The sequence below is a fragment of the Artemia franciscana genome, chromosome 14 (assembly GCF_032884065.1).
Source record: "Artemia franciscana chromosome 14, ASM3288406v1, whole genome shotgun sequence".
Classification (NCBI taxonomy): Eukaryota; Metazoa; Arthropoda; class Branchiopoda; order Anostraca; family Artemiidae; genus Artemia; species Artemia franciscana.
The window spans coordinates 15,712,238-15,730,923 of NC_088876.1; the positions used below are offsets into that span (position 1 = coordinate 15,712,238).

Here is an 18,686-nt window from a genome sequence, read left to right on the forward strand (position 1 = left end):
AATGTGAAACATATTTTTAATGCAAAGTGGGGCAACATTATCTTTGAAATGTATATTGGATTTTAGAAACCCTACAGAATTTATAAGGTTTTGTCTTGTGGAAATGGAAACTAGGTTTATAGCACCAGAAAGTAGAACTCAGAAAATTTAAATACAGTAGAACATATTTCTAAAAACCTTGAAAAGTATTATATATACAGATTTCTGAACAGAGTTTTCAGAACAGAGATTTCTGTTACAGAGTTCCTCTCGTGTCATGGATAAATTTTTACTGTGATTCTTTTTTCTTTGACATCTTTTAATTTTTTAAGAAGAACAGTGTACTTGTTACTTAGGTGTAGGAACTGCGACTTCTCTGTGAAATAGTTAATAAGTTTTCAACTACGCTGAACAGAATGGCTATCTCAAAATATTTGATCCGGTGACTTTGGGAAAAAATTAGTGTGGGAAGGGGCCAAGGTGCCCTCCGATGTTTTCGGTCACTTAAAAAGGGCACTAGTACTTTTAATTTCCATGGGAAAGAGCCCTCTCGTGACATTCTAGGACCACTGGGTTGATACGATCATCCCTGAAAAAAAGAATAATAAAAAATAAACACACAGATCCATTGGACCTTATCGCTCTGAAGTGCGAATTAAGGTAATACTTCTGTAAAGTTTTTGTCTTGTGTTTGTTTTCAAACCATGTATTGGCTATAGACTTTGTAGAATAAATGAATGGTTTATAGTAAAGAGACTCTTCTTCTGTCTCCTCCCAGGTGAACCCTTAGCTCTGAAAGATTCGGCTGCACGCTTACCAGTACGTGCATACTAATATTAGAGGTTTATCAATGTAAACATAATCAGAAAGGAGTGGTAAGAGGTTTACGCATGGGTGTGGGGAGATTGGCTCCTTGGGTATAGCTCCTTAGATAAATTGGGACATTGTCAAATTTGACGGTCCTCCCCTCCGCTAAAATAAATTCCTGCATCAAAGTATGAATAATAGATGCTTGACTGTTTAGATTAGTCGAATTGCTTAAAAATGATAATGTAAATCCAACTGAATGTTGTCACCTTAATTACCCTCAGTTATTAGTGTCTGTTGGATTTTGTATCGTGCTTACCCCTTCTCTGAGCGGAGAATCTAAGCTCATTCTGTGAATATTTCACTCGACGTAAATTAAAGAGCATCGTTGATTGGTTTATCATTGAGTACTGCATCTCTAACTCCTCGCCGTTTTAAGCCCTTGGAGAAAAAGACCGCTGTCCATTCATAAAACGCTTCCGTTCTCTAATTTAGTTGTGGTTTTACAATCCTGGTTAAAACATTGATTCTCGGATAAAGTGTTATCAGATATGAATTCAGTTTGTGTTATGCTATCTACTGTATTTGCTCTAAGTATGTTTTTTTCATAAATAGGGAAGATTTAGGGATGTGAGTTTTTTCTGCTTTTGGACTTATTTTTGCAAATTCCTTAAAACTTAATAATTTAGGCGGAGATGCTTATGAGAATAGAAACACTTCCTTAAGCCTCAAATTTGTATATTTGCAGCATAGGACAGAAATCGGATAGAAAAAAAATACTGCTTGATTCCCCATTCAACGCTCTTTCCAAATATTCACTGCTGTCTTAATTGTGCACCAGCCCTTCCCTTAATGGGGTCAGATATAGCCCTTTGCTCATTTTTTAATCCAAATTAGAAAACCGCTGGGAATACAAAATCGGACGTTATATTTCTTTATTTCTATCTGGTCTTTGTCTTATAACGGCAATTTACCCTCATATTGGATGTCGTTCTCTTTTTGTAAGTTCGTCATAGATCAGTGCCCTGGAGGGGTATGGGGTAGAGCTTTTTCGTTTTATGTTGCATTGTCGCTTTTTCGTTTTGCTAGAAAATTGGCTAAAAAATCTATAAAATAGCCTCTCCGGTGAGACTGAAATAACAACTTTGCTGTTCTTGTCGCGGTAAAATTCTAGTTTAGCTACCTTTTACTGTCATGGAAACGGGTTAGGTTAGGAAAATGAAACTACCAGCAATGAATCCAGGGCCAAAAATATACTCGGAGAAGGTAATGCCAAGCTTCCATGTTAACCCCCTTCTGATTTCTATGGCTTAGAAATTTGCCTATTTGATAGGTGTATCCTATTGAAATTTCAACAAAACAATATTTTACTTTAATTTTCGGCTATTAGTTTCCATCTCTCTTGTTTTAGCTCTGAAAAATGCATTTCCTGTTATTTGAGTAGAATTTTAAGTCATGTCAATGGTTTTTGTTTCTAAATTTAGGAAATGTATTTGCATATCTTTGAAACCTTATAAATTGGGATTGGCCAAAGTTATGAAGCTGATTTTTTTTTTTTTTTTTTTTTTTTGCTTCATTGAAGCAGAAGATCTGTTTTGCAAGGTTTCATTTTCATAAAACAAAGATTTTTTAAAGGTCGTCAAAGGTCACTATCCTTTAGAGGAAGAAGGAGTGGAGTTAGGGGTAAACGTATCACAGGTTCATGTTATTGACTTACCAATAAAGTGAACATACCACTCGATGCCCTTTTTTATGCTTTTTATGAATATAATAATCGCTTCTATTGCAAACTAAAATTTAAGCCCTTTTTGACCTGACCTAACTATAAATCATTTAGGCACTGAGAAAATGCAGTATTATTTTGTCGAAAACGACCGAGAAAACGGCTCTGAGAAAATGTAGTATTATTTACTCAAAAACGACCGATAACTCAAACTTTAATTGAAAATTAGTCACTTTTAAGAGCTAAGAAAATGCTTAAATTTGAATTTGCGATAGAACTGATTATTATATTCGTAAAGAGCATAAAAAAAAGTTGAAAACGTAGAAAACAATAAACGTAGAAAACTTGTACAAACGTTCTCCGGTTGGATCGTTCTTTGTTTTTGTTTTTAATTGATTGTATTTGGCATTATTTACCAAATGTGGGGCCCTCTCTATAAATTAAATTTTTAAGCAAAATTCAACTATATTATATATATATATATATATATATATATATATATATATATATATATATATATATATATGTGACAAAAAAATCACTGTGCTATTGCACGGTTAAAAAAAATAACTTGCAATGTTAAAAGAATTCTTTTTTTCTTTATTTTTATGTCATCTAGTAAAGAAAGAACCCCAGTAATTCAGGAAGCAGAGTCACTCAAATATGACATCATGTTGTATATGAAGATGAAGTTTTTGTACAATATTGTATTTTGTTTTTAATACTCTGTTTTGTTACTTGCAAAATCTTGAAATTGATCAAAACAATGTGCATTGATGTTGCCGAAGGGCGTATCAGCAATATCTTAGGATTTGCTTAAAGCATTAAATTGTAGATGCTTTACTTAAAGCTTGGCCCAAAGAGGTTCTTTTCTGTCTTTTGCTTTGTGGTCGGGTCAAAAATAAAAAAATTGGTAATTTTTGTCACTTTTTATATTTTATTCGAACTAACTCCAGGGATATATTTTTCATCCTTTCCTCCCGATCGTACTGGTGTGAATATTAGTATTTTTTAGTTTTTACTGAGTGGGTTAGTGTGACCATTGCCAAATCTAAGTATCGAGAAACATTTTTCAAACTAATCAAAGCTTAATGTATATTTTTAACCAACCGTTTTCAATAATAATTTTTTGTAAGAAAATGGGAACTGTCATGTCTATATATTCATTAACTCTGAGTCGGTCTCACATATTCGAAATTGATGTAGCCATCATGATAGCTGGAGTTTAGTTCCTAATGCTCTAAATTATGTTCACCCCTCAGGCTAGAATCTGCTTTAGAGAGGTATCTAAAACTGTTTTAGGAATGGTCTAGTCGATCCCCTATCCATGTCGTTACTTCTAGAATGCAACATATTCAATTCCTTTGCCAAATATCGAAAACGTTTTTAGACTGTTTCAGTTCTGTCAAATTTCTTGTAATATCTAATTTTATTATTCGTCACACTTGGTGTGTAGATAGATAGATAGTTGTAGATAGATAGATAGTTGTATGACAGAATGTTCAGACTCGATTGCTGAACTTGATATACTTAGCTGAATGAATGCATCTAAGATGATTTCTCGAAAATGTTGTGCATAAAACGAGGAAAAATTTAATCCATTGAACAAAATAAGATAAAATACAAAATAAGATAATAATACAAAATAAGTATTAGGTAGGTCATCAAGGTTGAGATTTTTCACCCATGTTGCTAAAGTAAACTGGAATATTCGCTATAATGTAGTACGTTCAAAAATTTGGATTCAGGTGCTCATTACGGTTCAAGGAAACCACATCAAGGAGATCGGAGGAAGCCAAAACTGTCTCGATACACCAACTTCCCAAGCTAAGAGCGGGAAAAAGTTTTGTCTGAAACTCTTACGTTGGTTACTGAAGTTGATGATGATGAAGAGAATGGAGAAGCCGCATTGCCTTCTGCATTTCGGCTCCGCACGTCTCTCTTTTACAAGTCTGTCTGACACCGTTTATTGCAGAAATAATTATACACTGACCCCTACTATGTATCTGATATGTGTCACCGTGGGTGTCCGACCTTGGTGAATGTCGACATGGTGAATTTCCGGAATAACTTTTTTTTCCTTGGATTTAGTCAGCATTGCCAGTCAACGTTTTCGATTTAATGCAAGGTTTGATGATGATAGATTAGCTTTGATTAGATTAGGCTAGGTTTTTAACTCGTTTCTGATATTTATAACCAAATTTAACTTAAACTAAGATAATCTAACCTAACTTCAACTTGTACCATCATAGCTTTCATAAGACTGAAAAGGCTGACTCGCAAAGCTAATTCAATCTAAGCAGAGAAAAGAGAATTTCGGACGTTCACCGATGAATGTCGACATTAATCAGGTTATGGACATTCACGGTAGCATTCAAACAAGATTCAACAACACGGTAACAAGATTCAAAGCATCAGACTTTCAGATTCAAACATAATTATCGAAATTGGATTCAAACATAATTATCGAAATTGTATTTTTTGTATCACAGAGCCTTTGGTCAAAACAAAAATAAACACTACTTTAATTTGCAAACATTAGGAGAAGACTTGCATCGCTGGAAGAGCTTTCAAAGAACATACTGTGCAGCTCAATCTCCATCCCAAAGACGGAAACATTGATAGTGCTATCTGTGGTCCTGTTTTCTGTTCCATTCCACCTCGGGATCTATCTCGATCAAACAATAAAAAGAAAATCTAATAGCAAATCGTTTTTATTTGACTTGAATTAACCGTTATAAATACTGAATTACTCTAATAAAATGGTTGCGTCGTAAAAATCATAAAATTGGTTATTATCGTTTGATTATCTTTATTGTCCATACGCTTAATCTTCCGTGTGAAATTTAATTTAGTGGCTCCCTTCTTACAGCCGATACATCTTCCGACAATCTGATTTATTTGTCATTCTCTGCTTTAACGTAAAATGTGAGAATTTGGGTAGAGTCACACAAAACCGAAGTCCATCATGTCAAAATAAATTGTGAAATAAATGACTATTATATCCTCGATGAATAGATGGAATTTTGTAATCCTGACAAATGGCTGGTAAAAGGAAGCATTTGTATTTTTTTTTCTCTGAATAGGGATTATGGCAGAGCTTGTGGGTTTTAAATTGATACGAAGGATTTTGATCCTAGCAGTGATGATGGGTATTAGATCTGCTGCTTTGCAGATTTCGCCACTCTCTAATTTTAATCTTGAAGAAAACTTACCATGTGCTCGCTATTTTCATTTATATATATTTTTTTAACTTGTGTCTCTTTGTTCTTTTTCAGAACATGCGTTTCGTTTCTAATTGAAATTTATCCAGTCGCATTCTCAAATAAGCAATTGAGGGAATAGTCTAAAGGAGGGCGACACGCACTACTTGACATAAATTCGATCATCTCATTTTTTCCACTTTGAAATTCTCTTATTGCTTGTTGAGGGGGGAGAGAGTAGAGATTATTGATTAAGCGACTATAAAAGGAGAATACTCGGGAGAACGGCCTCATTTAAAGCAGACGGCTATTAAGAACTGCTTAAGCATTAGGAGGTCAAATCTCTAATTCCCATCATAAGCTACGGTCAACCATGCATGGTTGACATTTTGTTTTAAAAAGACTATTAAAAAGTTTTTTTAATCTATTTTAAAAAGAGAAGAAGTAAGGGGATCTCAAGATTTTTTCTTTAATAGTAAATGCAAATCATAGTAATAAACTTTTTTATGATCTGAGGCCATGAACAGGGTGGCCCTGCCGGCCACCATTTCCAAGGATCCATGGCAGGACTATACGCAGGTATTGTGGATGAGGGGTGTGCAAATTCGAAAAAAAGTGCAAAACCCTAAGGGTTATATGAACATGTAGCAAAATACGGGAAAATAATGAAATTTTCGTATTTTGGCAGGGAGAATAGGCTTGAGCTTTCCATCCCTTTCTGGCACTTGTCTCACCGTGTCATTAGTTACCAAGCAGTGGTTTTGGAAAAGGGCTGTTATTACAAGAAGCGAAACATTTTACACATGAAAATATGTTTAGCCTGCCCTAGGGGTTCTCTTCGAGGGAATTCCTCCTCGTGGCTTGTTCAATCCTCTTCGGATTATATAATATTTCGAAAATTTACCTAGAATTTTTATTTCCTGACAAACGCTATATTGCTCAAAATAAATGAAAACGAACAAAATCTATTTAAGAATTTAAAAGTTAGTATCTACAAGAGTCATTAAAGGATTAAACCTTCCATTTGCCGAAAGTCTTTAAGTAATATAGTATACTTTAATGAACTTGTACTGAGAAACGGCATGCATTTTAAGAACTTGATATTGCACACCTTTCGTTTTCCAAGAAATTTGTATTTGAGAAACAGTTTGAATAGAGCTTGAAACTTTGAAGCAGCCTAATTATAAAGCACACACGTCCGAACATAAAGTGGGTGACTCAACCTTCTTCGTGTTAATTGAATCTTGATGACACTTTTCAAAGTTTGAAGCGGACGCTTTCAGAGTAACTGTTAATCTAGGATAAACCCAGAACATGTTATTCTCTGAATCAATTTCATCCCTTGCCTCACATCAATACTGGGAGCCTGTGGTGCAGACTTCTCGATTTGCTTGCCACGGTTGTAGTTGTACCCTAGCTTCATCTTACTAAAGAGTTGTACAAGACCCATAGAAAACAAAATTCTGAAATGAAAGATCGGAAAGAACTTTTTAGTGAAAAACATTTGGTATTAAATTCTGATGGTAAAAAAAAAATAATGTGTAATGCTGTAATTTCTAACTTAAACTTTCATTGCAGAAACAAAATTTGTGTAATTTTGAAAAAAGGGCAGAAAAATCAGAAGAGACGGTTATACCAGAATAAAACCTTTATCAGGCGATTTGCCGTATTTGAAAGCGTGTTGTGTGGGTTTTTCAGAGCCCAGAGTTCAAAACTCGCAACTATCGTATTTCACCGGGAGTAGTACTGAATTTCTCTTATTGTTTTATCATTTTCTTTCTCTTTTCTCCATAGGAGGTACAGCCCATTTTTCTCGATTAGTGTACCGCTGTAGCTAGTGTTGGCCAGAAACCAAATTATTCAGCACCAGCATTTGACACCATATCATCTTTCCTTTTCATTTTTATTTGTCTACATGTCATCTTTTTCCATCATATAGCGACGCAGTATTAAATATTTATTTTTACTTTAAGTACAGCCATTATTTTGTCTTGCGTGCTCCTTTGGTTTTCCCTATGAAACGTACGATTTTGCGACACTTTTACATTTCTAGCTTGCAGCCAAAGGACAATATATATACAATATATCATTGGATTCATCCGTTTTATATCCATCTGATCACTGAGCCAAGGTTATGATATTGATAAGACTATTTCTGAGATCATTTGCAGTGAATGTTTAAGGCTAAATCTCAGGACTGTCGAAAAATAATCTACCAGAAACACAGGGAGCGCAAAGATTCACATACACTTTCAGGATGACGACCTACTTGACTTAGGTCTCAAGGTCGTTTGAGGACATCTTCTTTTGCCAGTTATTGGTGTCGCTCCTATATGAGCTTGTGTCTTCTGTTAGGCGGAGAAGGTGCGGTATGTTGATGGGATAAAGATTCTCCTGAGCCGCTGCTGGCACAGTTGTTTTAGTTGTGCGGTTTTTTTTTGTTTTTTTTTATAGGGACAAGTATCAAGCTTGTCGTCCAACCTTGTTGAAGCTGGGGTCACCCCCTGGGCCCCGTATTACCAAGCAGAGCATCAATTCGCTGTGTTACAACAGGATTATGGCATGTTGAACGACGAGACAATGTCATTCCATCTCTTTGGTCGCGCTCTCAATTTACAGTGAGATTTTACTAATACCTAGATCTAACTAGCGCTAATTTGAGCCAACCAGAATTTTTCAACAACTTGAGGAAATCTATGAAAAATCCCATTGGCTCAAATTAGCGCTAGATAAATTCTTTGAAAAATCTTGTTGGCACAAATTGATGCTAGCCAAACCTTGGAATTGGTAAAAATGCCATTGTGAATGGGCTTTGTATTCGCAAGTGGAGGCTATCGAGCCCGCGATTCCTTGCAAAATATTCATTTTACATTTTTTCATATAATTGAGCATTTTTTCAGGTCTTCATCGAATCCTTCCTTTCATCCAGGATTTGAGGTATATTAGAATGAATCACAATTTATCCACTTTTAATTTATCCACTTTTTATTCACGGATTTTGTATTTTACAACATTAGTCATAGCTCGCTATTTTACAATGTATTTCACTCTTTATCTCGGTGGTACTAAATATTCGTAACAAAACAAAAAACGGTTAGAAATTATATGAAAGAAAACTACTCTAAGCAGTAAAGAACAAGGTTTAAACTTCAAATATTAAAATTACCCATGGTAAAGATAAGGTTTAAACCCTCATAACTTCTCTCGCATATTGCATAAGATTATACACTTTACTGAAACAAACGAATAAAAATAATAAAATTGGTATTCAGCCCTTCAAGCTAGAATGTATAGCATTATTTATGTCTGGAAATTTTTCTGGAAATTTTCAGAAAATCTCCTATATACCTCCACCTGTCTCCCTATACCTATCTAATAATGTTTCCTATCTACTTTGACTCAGCTATTTCTTTACACTGAAAAGTCTATTGAATAAATCTTGATTAGTACTTTTGTTCTTGTTTCAAACATAATTTTGTTTTCGGGAGATGTTCTGTAAAAAAAAAAAAAAAAACGATAAATGAATGCAACTCCGACAAGTTCGATATGCTCCCTTGTTATACTTAGCATGCGCGTACACTCTTTATGGGGGGGGGAACTCAGTTATAGTGTAAAAAAAGGTATACTACATGAAAATATATGAATTTACGGAAATTATCTTATAAATTTCGACATTTGGAGAATTGTTAGAAAAGTCCTCCCCCCTGCGTGCGTGCCTGTTCCAGTTCCTCCTTTTTTTTGGAAGGCCAGAGAAATCTAATTTTTAACCGCAACAAAATGTTTGTGTTTTCAGCAAAGATCACAATTGATTACAATATGTGAGGGAACACTGAGGGGCAACACCTCACTTTTTACCTTGGTTAATTTCTGTGCGTTAAAAATTGAACCTCACTCTTCTAAAAGTAAACTGTTTTTAACCTAATACTCTTGAAGAAACGATTGACACTTGTACATACACTCAACTACTAAGACTATTAAAAATTGATTATTTTGGAAGTTAATGTACGCTATGAAAGGCATTAAAAGCCACCCACATTAACATTATATAGAAGCGATAAGTTTGAATTAAGACGCTTGACTTCCATGGCATAAAAAACACGAGGAATTTAGCCTTTTGTCTTCAGGTAAAGAGATCCAATAAAAGTAGAAAAATTCTCACAGCTCTTAAAGCCTTTTATACCAACGTTTTAGCTGACACTACCAATTCATGACTGTGCTATTTCATTTATGTAAAAGTTTCTTTGTTATTTTATTCTTTAGGTTTTATTATTTAGGCGTTCAGTGTCTACTTGAAAGATTGATGCAACAAAGTGTGATTGCAGTTTCTATCTCCATTACAAAGAGCGAATCTATACACAGGGAAAGGGTAGAGGGCACTTTTAAAAATATCTGAGGAGACCAGGGTAGAGTGCACTGTACCAAATTGAGAGTAAATGCTAGCATAGTTGGTCTAATATACTCATATGAAAAATAAATCTAGCCCTTTTCACTGAAGTTTGTCTATGACGAAAAATCCCAGAAAATGATCCTAAATTATCCTGATGAAAATTATCATGAATGAAAAAATGAGCACAAATATGAACACTTTCTTTTACGCTTTTTACACTTTTTTTTTAAACACTTTTCTCTTTCTTTTAGGTGTATGTTATGTAATTTCTTAAACCACATGTTTGTCACATTCAGAAATAAAACGAAATGAAAATATAAAAAAAATGGGTTTAATTAAAACAGTTAAAATGCATGAACGTTTCGACTTCATGTCCGGAAGCCTTTATTGACAAAACAAAAAAAGAGAAAAGGGAAAAATTAGACGAAACAGGCAAAAACATACAAGAAATAACATAATGAGATCAAGAAACGTTATGCATCAAGAAACGTTCATAAAAGAAGCAAAAATAATTTTGGAAGAACTCGTATCTGAAAAACTGTGTTTGCTGTTTTATACAAATTCTAAAAAATCTTCACTATGGTGACAAAATACTACAAAAACTCAATCAAACTGGGGTTTCATATCGTGTAGGTCTGAAAGGTTGAGCGTTGTGACGACCTCTATTGATTGACCTCATCAGAATTTGACGGTGGAGGCATTTGGGACACTTCCTCTATTAGAACGACCATAGACTTCAAAATGCCGCTTTGCATTGGTAACCGACAGGAAGCTGTAGTCGTGGAAGGCCCAGAAATACCCTGCGCCAGACCTATCGCAGGGATCCTGGCAACCCACACACCTCGGTTCAAAGAGAACGGGAGGACGTACTGCAGTCGCAAATCACTGGAATGATTAGCAGCTTACCTTAGTACTCAGACTAAGGTCTTACCTTAGTAGACCTTACCTTAGTACTCAGACGTACTAAGGTAAGGTCTGAATAAAATGGCACTCTCTGCAGCTTCTACTTATCGTACTGAGAAAATCAGCGATGCCAATAGTTTTACCGTCTCTTTCAGAGTCAAATATGGTTTCATTCTAAATATAAAAGTGTTTCGTTTTTAGGTAGTGCACTTTGTTATTTTCCTATTGAATATCAGGGTGAATATGTCACTCAGACATCCCCAAAAGGAGGAATTGACATTCGATATTCCCCGATCACAATTCTTCCAGAGTCAGTTCCTATATGGGGCATTTGCCACAGACGAATGGGATCAAATGTGATACTAACAGACAGGTAAAACTTTTCACTTTTTATTGTACCTGAATAAGTAGTTCCGTTCTAACACCAGGTTATTCTTATCTTTGCCCTCTGCCTCTGTTTTAGGAATTAAGCTGAAGTTAACTTAAAACAAAACTCATCATTTTAATATAGGGTGTAATGTAGAAAAGAAAATCACAAAAATAATCAAGATTGGAGGGAAGAACCAATGAAAGTAGACTTATTGCTTAATATATGAGGACATTAAATCTTGGGCATTTGAGCAGCTTTTGATTTTTTCTTTGTTGCAACTAAAAAAGATAAATGTTTAAAATAGACTTTGTTTTTAGTAAAGTGCAAATGATGCTCTGGCCTTTGGGAGATTTTTGGGGGCTATAGCCCCCAAAAATCGTAAAATGTGTCCCAAATCTCTTGTAGGTCCCAAAAATCGTTAAAATCTCTTGTTTGTGACAATGTCTTGTCTTGTTCGTTTTACAATTCATTTCATGTATAGCAGTATCGATTCTGTTATCTTTATGTTTAAAGTGTTTATTCATTCTAATTTCTGCGTTTTGAGGTTGTTTGTTAATTATAATTTCTATTCGCTTAAAGATTAAGTTTGCAGAATTTAAACTAAGTAGTTTAATGGAACTTGGCAAATTTAATTTCCATTCGTTTTAGATTTTAGTATGGCTCTTAAAATCTCTCTGAAAAACTTTTTTTTAGGAAATCATTTTTTTAATTAATTTTTATTTATTTGTAGTTGACATAATTTTATTATTGGTTTAGAAGTAGAAGTATTTGTAATTTTTTAAAGTTTGGACGAACTTTGAAGATTCAATAGAATTTTTTTATTAGCAATGGCTTTGTTCAATAAATTTTTAACAATAGTTTTACTACAGTGTTTCATATGGATTCAGTGGGATTATTATTATTAGTGTTTCAGTGGGATTATTATTCACATACAATGAAGATCTGTGTAATGTTTAATCTTCTATAGGCTGAAGTCATCCCGACCCCCAACCTGTAGAAACCTTTAGATATACACACATCTTAATCTACCATTTTATTAAAAGTGTCTTGTAATTATGCATTTTGTTATAAATTCACTAGCTTCGAAGCAGATTAGCGTAAGCAGATCAGGCTGAGAATCGATAAAACCTCATATTTTCTCAAACACATTACCGCCGTTCAGGGCCACCTTGGTCCAGTCTATTGACTATGATAGTTTCAAGCCGATAGGGGAAAAACAATGCTTGTCCGGTTTGAGGTTTCACGAATCGACATTACCCATCTTTTTTTGCAAAATATTATTAAGTTTGACGGTTTATACGGGAAAAGGGCAGTACCGTGTGGTGCTCTTAGGTGAGTGATTAAATAAAAAAAAACTTTTTTTTAACTGAAAGTAAGGAGCGACATTAAAACTTAATATGAACAGAAATTACTCCGTATGTGTAATGGGTTGTCCCTTCCGCAATGCCTCGCTCTTTACGCTAAAGTTTTTAATTGTTTTAAAAAGTAGAATTGTGGCAAAGAGTCAAACTTTAGCGTAAAGAGCGAGGGATTGCGGAGGGGACAACCCTTTTCATATACGGAGTAATTTCTGTTCGTTTTAAGTTATATATAAAATCCATATGTTCTTCTGTTCGGTGCATCGCAGCTGATTCTGCACAACTTTCTGACTGCAAAGCATTTCGCTTACAACAGCTAAAAGACCAGTTCTACTAATGTATTGTGGTGAAGGAGGTGTAGTATATTTCTTTAACTTGATGAATATCAAGATTATATTCCTTTTAGAAGGTGTGTACTCCCTTTTTCTGAAATGACGCAAATATTCTCTGGCTCGTAACTCGTGTATTAATTTTAAATTAATAAACGTTATGTATTTGGAATTACCGAAAAAAGCCTCTTTTTATACTTTTTGTTTTTCTGTCAGAATCCTGTGTTTTAGAGTGTCGGTTACTACAAGCACATGTTGTTCTTTATTTATATAATATGAAAAAAACTTCGTTTTCTTAAAGAGTTAAAGAGGCTGCGTCCCAAAGTCGAACCTTAAAACGTACAGGAATTAGAAGAGGCAGTTGGGGGGCTGCCGCCCCCCAAACCCCCAGCTTTTAAAGACTCTTTTGTACAGGTTTTTTGTTTTTTTGCTAACCCCCCGCTCTTGGCTTCGGAAAGGCCCTCTTTTAATTAACAAAAAATTGAAATGAATGAATAATGGAATAACTCCGAAAAATGTTAAACACAAGAGGACAGGAGAACCATTGCGCCGAAACTAGTAATTAGTAACAATGAAGTCCCCCCACAAAAAAAAACTGTACAAAAGAGTCTTTAAAAGCTGGGGGTTTGGGGGGCGGCAGCCCCCCAACTGCCTCTTCTAATTCCTGTACGTTTTAAGGTTCGACTTTGGGACGCAGCCTCTTTAACTCTTTAAGAAAACGAAGTTTTTTTCATATTATTTCTGTACGTTTTTCTACAATCCATGGTGGATGTAATTTAATAATTCCTGTACTCCTCGTACAGGAATTAGGAGAGGAACTTGGGTGGCTGCCGCCCCCCCCCCCCCGCTTTTAAATCATTGTATAAAATAGAAAAAAAATAGATAGAATGACCGAAATGTTTCTTCTGCTCATAAGAAGCTAATATTCTGTTATCTCTCAATTGATAAGCTGTCCAGGTGCTTAGGACTATAAGAAGACTATTAGGAGAGGCAAACCCCCCGCTTTTAAAGACTCTTTTGTACAGGTTTAATTTTTTTTCATATTAATTCTGTACGTTTTTCTACAATCCATGGTGGATGTAATTTAATAATTCCTGTACTCCTCGTACAGGAATTAGGAGAGGAACCCCCCCCCCTTTTAAATCATTGTATAAAATAGAAAAAAAATAGATAGAATGACCGAAATGTTTCTTTTGCTCATAAGAAGCTAATATTCTGTTATCTCTCAAATGATAAGCTGTCCAGGTGTTATCAAAATTTTTTTGATGTTGTGAAAAAAAACCGCCCGTAAGGGACTTGAACCCTTGACCAGAGGATTAAAAGTCCCACGCTCTACCGACTGAGCTAAACACTTGCATGTGTGTAAATATAACTTCTCAATAAGTTTTTAAAATTTCAAATTAACATGGGCTCTTATGGAGAGAAATGCGTTAATTAAATAGCTAATGCGTGGTTTCTGGAAAACAGGGAAGGAGTTATCGGATCGAGCTGAAATTTCGCGGATAAGCTCCTGGGCCCTAGGGGACCTTAACTTGTGAATTTCAGCCCGATCGGACAACGTTAAAGGGGGGCTGGGGTTGACGGGTCGAAACTTTCGGCCAGATTTTCCCCATGAAGGAAAAGTTGGAGGGGGATGAAATTTTGCAGGTTTCTTAGTTGGAGCTCGGGCTATGAAATGCATCCCTCCCCATCCCTCTGCGACCACTGGAACCGAAGATCGCTTAACATTGTCGTGTGTCGCCTCTTTATAGAGGCACGAGTGTGCCTCCTTGATAGCTCGTTACCACACTCTTTGATATGCAGTCTGTAAAGATGTACCGTTATTATAGATGGTTTATTAAACAGTTCGTAGTAACAAACTGTAAGTAAGGAACGACTCTGCCCAATGGTAACCGAAACTCTAAAAAAAGAAATTTTGATAACAACAGATAGATCAAAAGAATCAGCTTTTTGTGCCATCAAAAGCTACTAGCCTGAGAAAATTGACCTGATTTTCGAAAAAGGTAGGAAACATCCCCGAAAAGTCCAGTGATCTTAATGAGAATCGCACCATTAGATTAATTATATCAGAGAATCCTAATCTAGAGGTTTCAAGTTCCTATCTACAAAAATGTGATTTTTTGTATTGATTTGTTGTCTGCCTGAAAACAGATCGCGCATACGTATTTATTTGTTTTATTTTTGTTTTTCCCAGGGATGATCTTATCGAACCAATGTGCCTACAAGTTCAGTAGAGGGCTCGTTCGTATGGAGGTCAAAAGTTCTAGTGTCCTTTTTAAGTAACCAAAAAGATTGGAGGGCAGTTAGCCCCTCCCACGTCCTTTTTACCCCAAAGAAATGTGATCAAATTTTGAAATAGCCATTGAATTCAGCATAGTTGAAAGTTTCAATAATGATGCCTTTGGGGATGAAGTGACCCCCATAGCCCCTCAGGAAGGGGCTTTAAGTTACACAATTTGCCCATTGTTCACATATAGTATTTGTTCCTGGGAAAAGATACGGCATTTTTTTGGGGGGGGGCGAGGAATTTCCCCGTAGAGTTTTCCTTGGGGAGAAAATTTTCTGGGGGAAATTCATGTGTAAATTTTACCCAGTGGTGGGGAAGGATTTCCTGGTATGATTTGAAAAGCAGTCAGAAACTAAATAATAAAAAAAAAGTTCTTTTTCAATTGAAAAAAAGGAGCGAAATTATAACTTAAAACGAAGAGAAATTATTCTCCATATGAGGGTAACTGCACCTTCCTCAACCCTCGCTCTTTATGCTAAAGTTTTACCTTTTCCCCATTCTTTAACAAAGACTGCTCAACCACGAGGGCTGTTATGTTTGAATGAGAAGTATTTTTAAAGACCTTTAAAACTTCAAAGTAACAAGTAAATGTTGACAAAGTGGCAGCCCCTCATGTACTGCATAATTTCTGTCCGTTTTATGGCTCCCTCTAGCCTCAATCAGTGTGTTTCAAATCTCCGTGGGATTTACTTCACATAAAGGAATTGGAATAACAGATTTGCTTCACACAAAGGGATTTTTTTTATGAGAAATTTTAATTCTTAAATGCCATTGCAATCGAAATTTTAACACTAGCGTAAAGAGCGGAGATTTGACGGAGGCGACAGCTTTCGTTCTATTTTGGAAAATCCTATTTTATTAAGAAAATGAAATAAGCCTAAATAATCCCTCTTTTAACCTTTTTTTAAACTTTTTTTTGCGTAAATTAAACCTCAGTGTTAAGAGTTGGGGATCGAGGGGGCTGGTAGTCTCTACTGTATTTTGGATATCCCTGAATATAATATTAAAAAATTCCCCTTAAAATACACCCTTAACCTCCACTCTTCACGCTAAAGTTTTACTCCCCTCCTCCCGTCTAACATAAGGATAGAAACTCCTGCAATTACCAAGTGGCTATTTTAGGTTCTCTCTTAAATGCTTTCAGTAAATTGTAAGTCAAAGTTTAATGTAGAAAACAGACCGCTGGGGGGATTCCTCCTCATTCACGGGATAATTTATGTCAAATGTCACTTTGTACTTCAATTCGGAAACAAGTTTTATATCTTATTGTAATACAGAAGCAATAAGCTAGGAACGTTCATGTATTTATTGCTTGTGCCGTAATGTTGCTTGTTCTTCACTTTTAGCTTCGTGCAATAAGGGTTTTGTCGTGTTGGCAGCGAAAACTACAACCTAGTAAGGAGCGAACTCCAGCCCATAGTAACCAAATGTATAAAAAATCGCTTTTAAAATGAAATCTCCAGTAAGAAAAAAAAACTTTTGATAGCTGATTCAGGAATAGCAAATATTATTTACATTAATCTGATTAGTAGGCCTAATCATTCTGGAAACAAATTTGCAGGGATGTTGAAAAGGAGCCTGAAATCCCTCGAATATGGGACCAGATCAAAATAAAAAGCAGATCATTGGAATTGGCCCTGTTAAAAACTTGACAGAGAAAACTTAAATCCTCCCATCTTGAAAAACGAGGAAAATAACTTTTTACGGGTGTCGCACTGATGTGTGTTCTTTTTTCTTCCTCTGCTTCTTTTTTTCTTCTTCATCGATCATGAAGTGCCATGTGTCACCTGAAAATTGGACTTTTGGTTGCATTTCAAGAGTAGAAAGGCCGTGAAGAATGAAAAGCATACTACTATAACGTCCATGGTTAAAAACTCTCAAGTCTAACTCTTGGTTTAAAATCCGCCTCTTTTATATTCCCTTCTCCCAACCCAAATAATATTTTTCATAAATCATCCAGTGATTAAGATAATTAGCAGACTATTTTACGTCATAGATAGCCGTTTAAAGTCTTATTCACAATTTAGTGTTTATGTTTACGTGATTTTAAGTTGGTCCTGATAGTACCGCCATAAAAGGCCATATGTCACCGAAAATGGCATTTGTCGGTGCCATATTTAAAGTTGAAATACTAGTAAGCATGAAAGGGGTACCGCTTTAATGTCCGTGGTCGAAACCCCCTATACCTGAGTTTTAAAATCCACTCTTGTAGGCTATACTCTCCCTCCCATCCCCTTAGTAAGTTTTTACAAATCGTGGTCTTTTTAGCAGAAATAGCATTCTTCAGCAAGGTCGCATAGAGATGTTTAATGGCTCATTTTAAGCTCTATCATATTTGTTCGCTCTTTATAAATTCATTTCGATAACTTCATAAAGTGTCATTTTCCACCAAAAATGACATTTTTTTTGTGGAATTTCTAGAGTAGAAACACTGGGAAACATGAAAAGTTTCCCACATAGTTTCCTTACATAGTAGAAAAAAAAACCATTTTCGAAAACCTTGTTTTTTTAATTGATTTATATCAAGGGCGAATGAGTTGGTTTCAGTTTGACAAAGACGAATCAAATTTCTCCCTAACATTGCTGCTGTATCTTATCTCTCTCAACAAACATGCATGCTCATTCTTGACAGAACCCTCTCCTTCCCTCTGTTTTCCGGCCTGCACTGTCATTCAACTAGAGATAAATCTAAGAATTTTCTAGAAGCAGTTTCCGCAGGAACTGTTGAGAAACATATTTCATATAGGATAAAAAAAAAATGCAAAAAAAAATGACTTTCTTCAACTGAGGTCAAGAACCTGATTCAAACTTGAAAAAAATAAATTACCCAAGAAGAAGAAAACCGAAATCCAAGATCATCATTTGCTCAACATAAAAAATTACCCAATGCAGGGAGAAGTTTATTTGCAATTAGTAGTTTCCTTGTATGATGTAAGTTTTGAATTATTTCTTTCTTTGCATTATTCTCTTTAACATCAAAGGGCTGAGACTTCCCCCTTACCCAAGGAAAAAACAAAGCCTGAAAGTGTTTGACGGGACCTATAGTTTTTAACAGAAAGAAAACCTGATAAACTGAAAGCTTGTTGCCCAGATTGTTATGGTTCGTATTTTTCTTCTTTTTTTCTTTTTTAGAACTGGCGGCACAACCTGCAGCAGGTGTTTCCGGTTTGTGGTTAGATCAAGTAATGTACTACAAGTCTACACAGATGGCCTTGAACGATGTTACACCACAGAAGAAGCAGCTCAGCAGCGATGTCCAACAGATGAAAAAATTATGGCTGGACAAATGCTTGAAATTGTTTTGTATAGTAAGATTTATTTAATCGAGTGGTCTTTTTAT

At 35.4% G+C, this 18,686-nt stretch overlaps 1 protein-coding gene across 4 annotated transcripts in view; it reads left to right on the plus strand.

Moving 5' to 3' along the window:
• The first annotated feature begins 1,246 nt into the window (after positions 1–1,246).
• Positions 1,247–18,686, plus strand: part of LOC136035380 (uncharacterized) — a 101,845-nt gene continuing 84,405 nt past the window's right edge. For all 4 annotated transcript variants that reach the window (XM_065717145.1, XM_065717147.1, XM_065717148.1 and 1 more), the window contains exons 1-3: positions 1,247–1,380; positions 11,204–11,375; positions 18,479–18,654. In XM_065717145.1, coding sequence (XP_065573217.1) covers positions 1,338–1,380; positions 11,204–11,375; positions 18,479–18,654 — 391 coding nt within the window. In that variant the 5' untranslated portion in view covers positions 1,247–1,337. The remainder of the gene's footprint in view (positions 1,381–11,203; positions 11,376–18,478; positions 18,655–18,686) is intronic.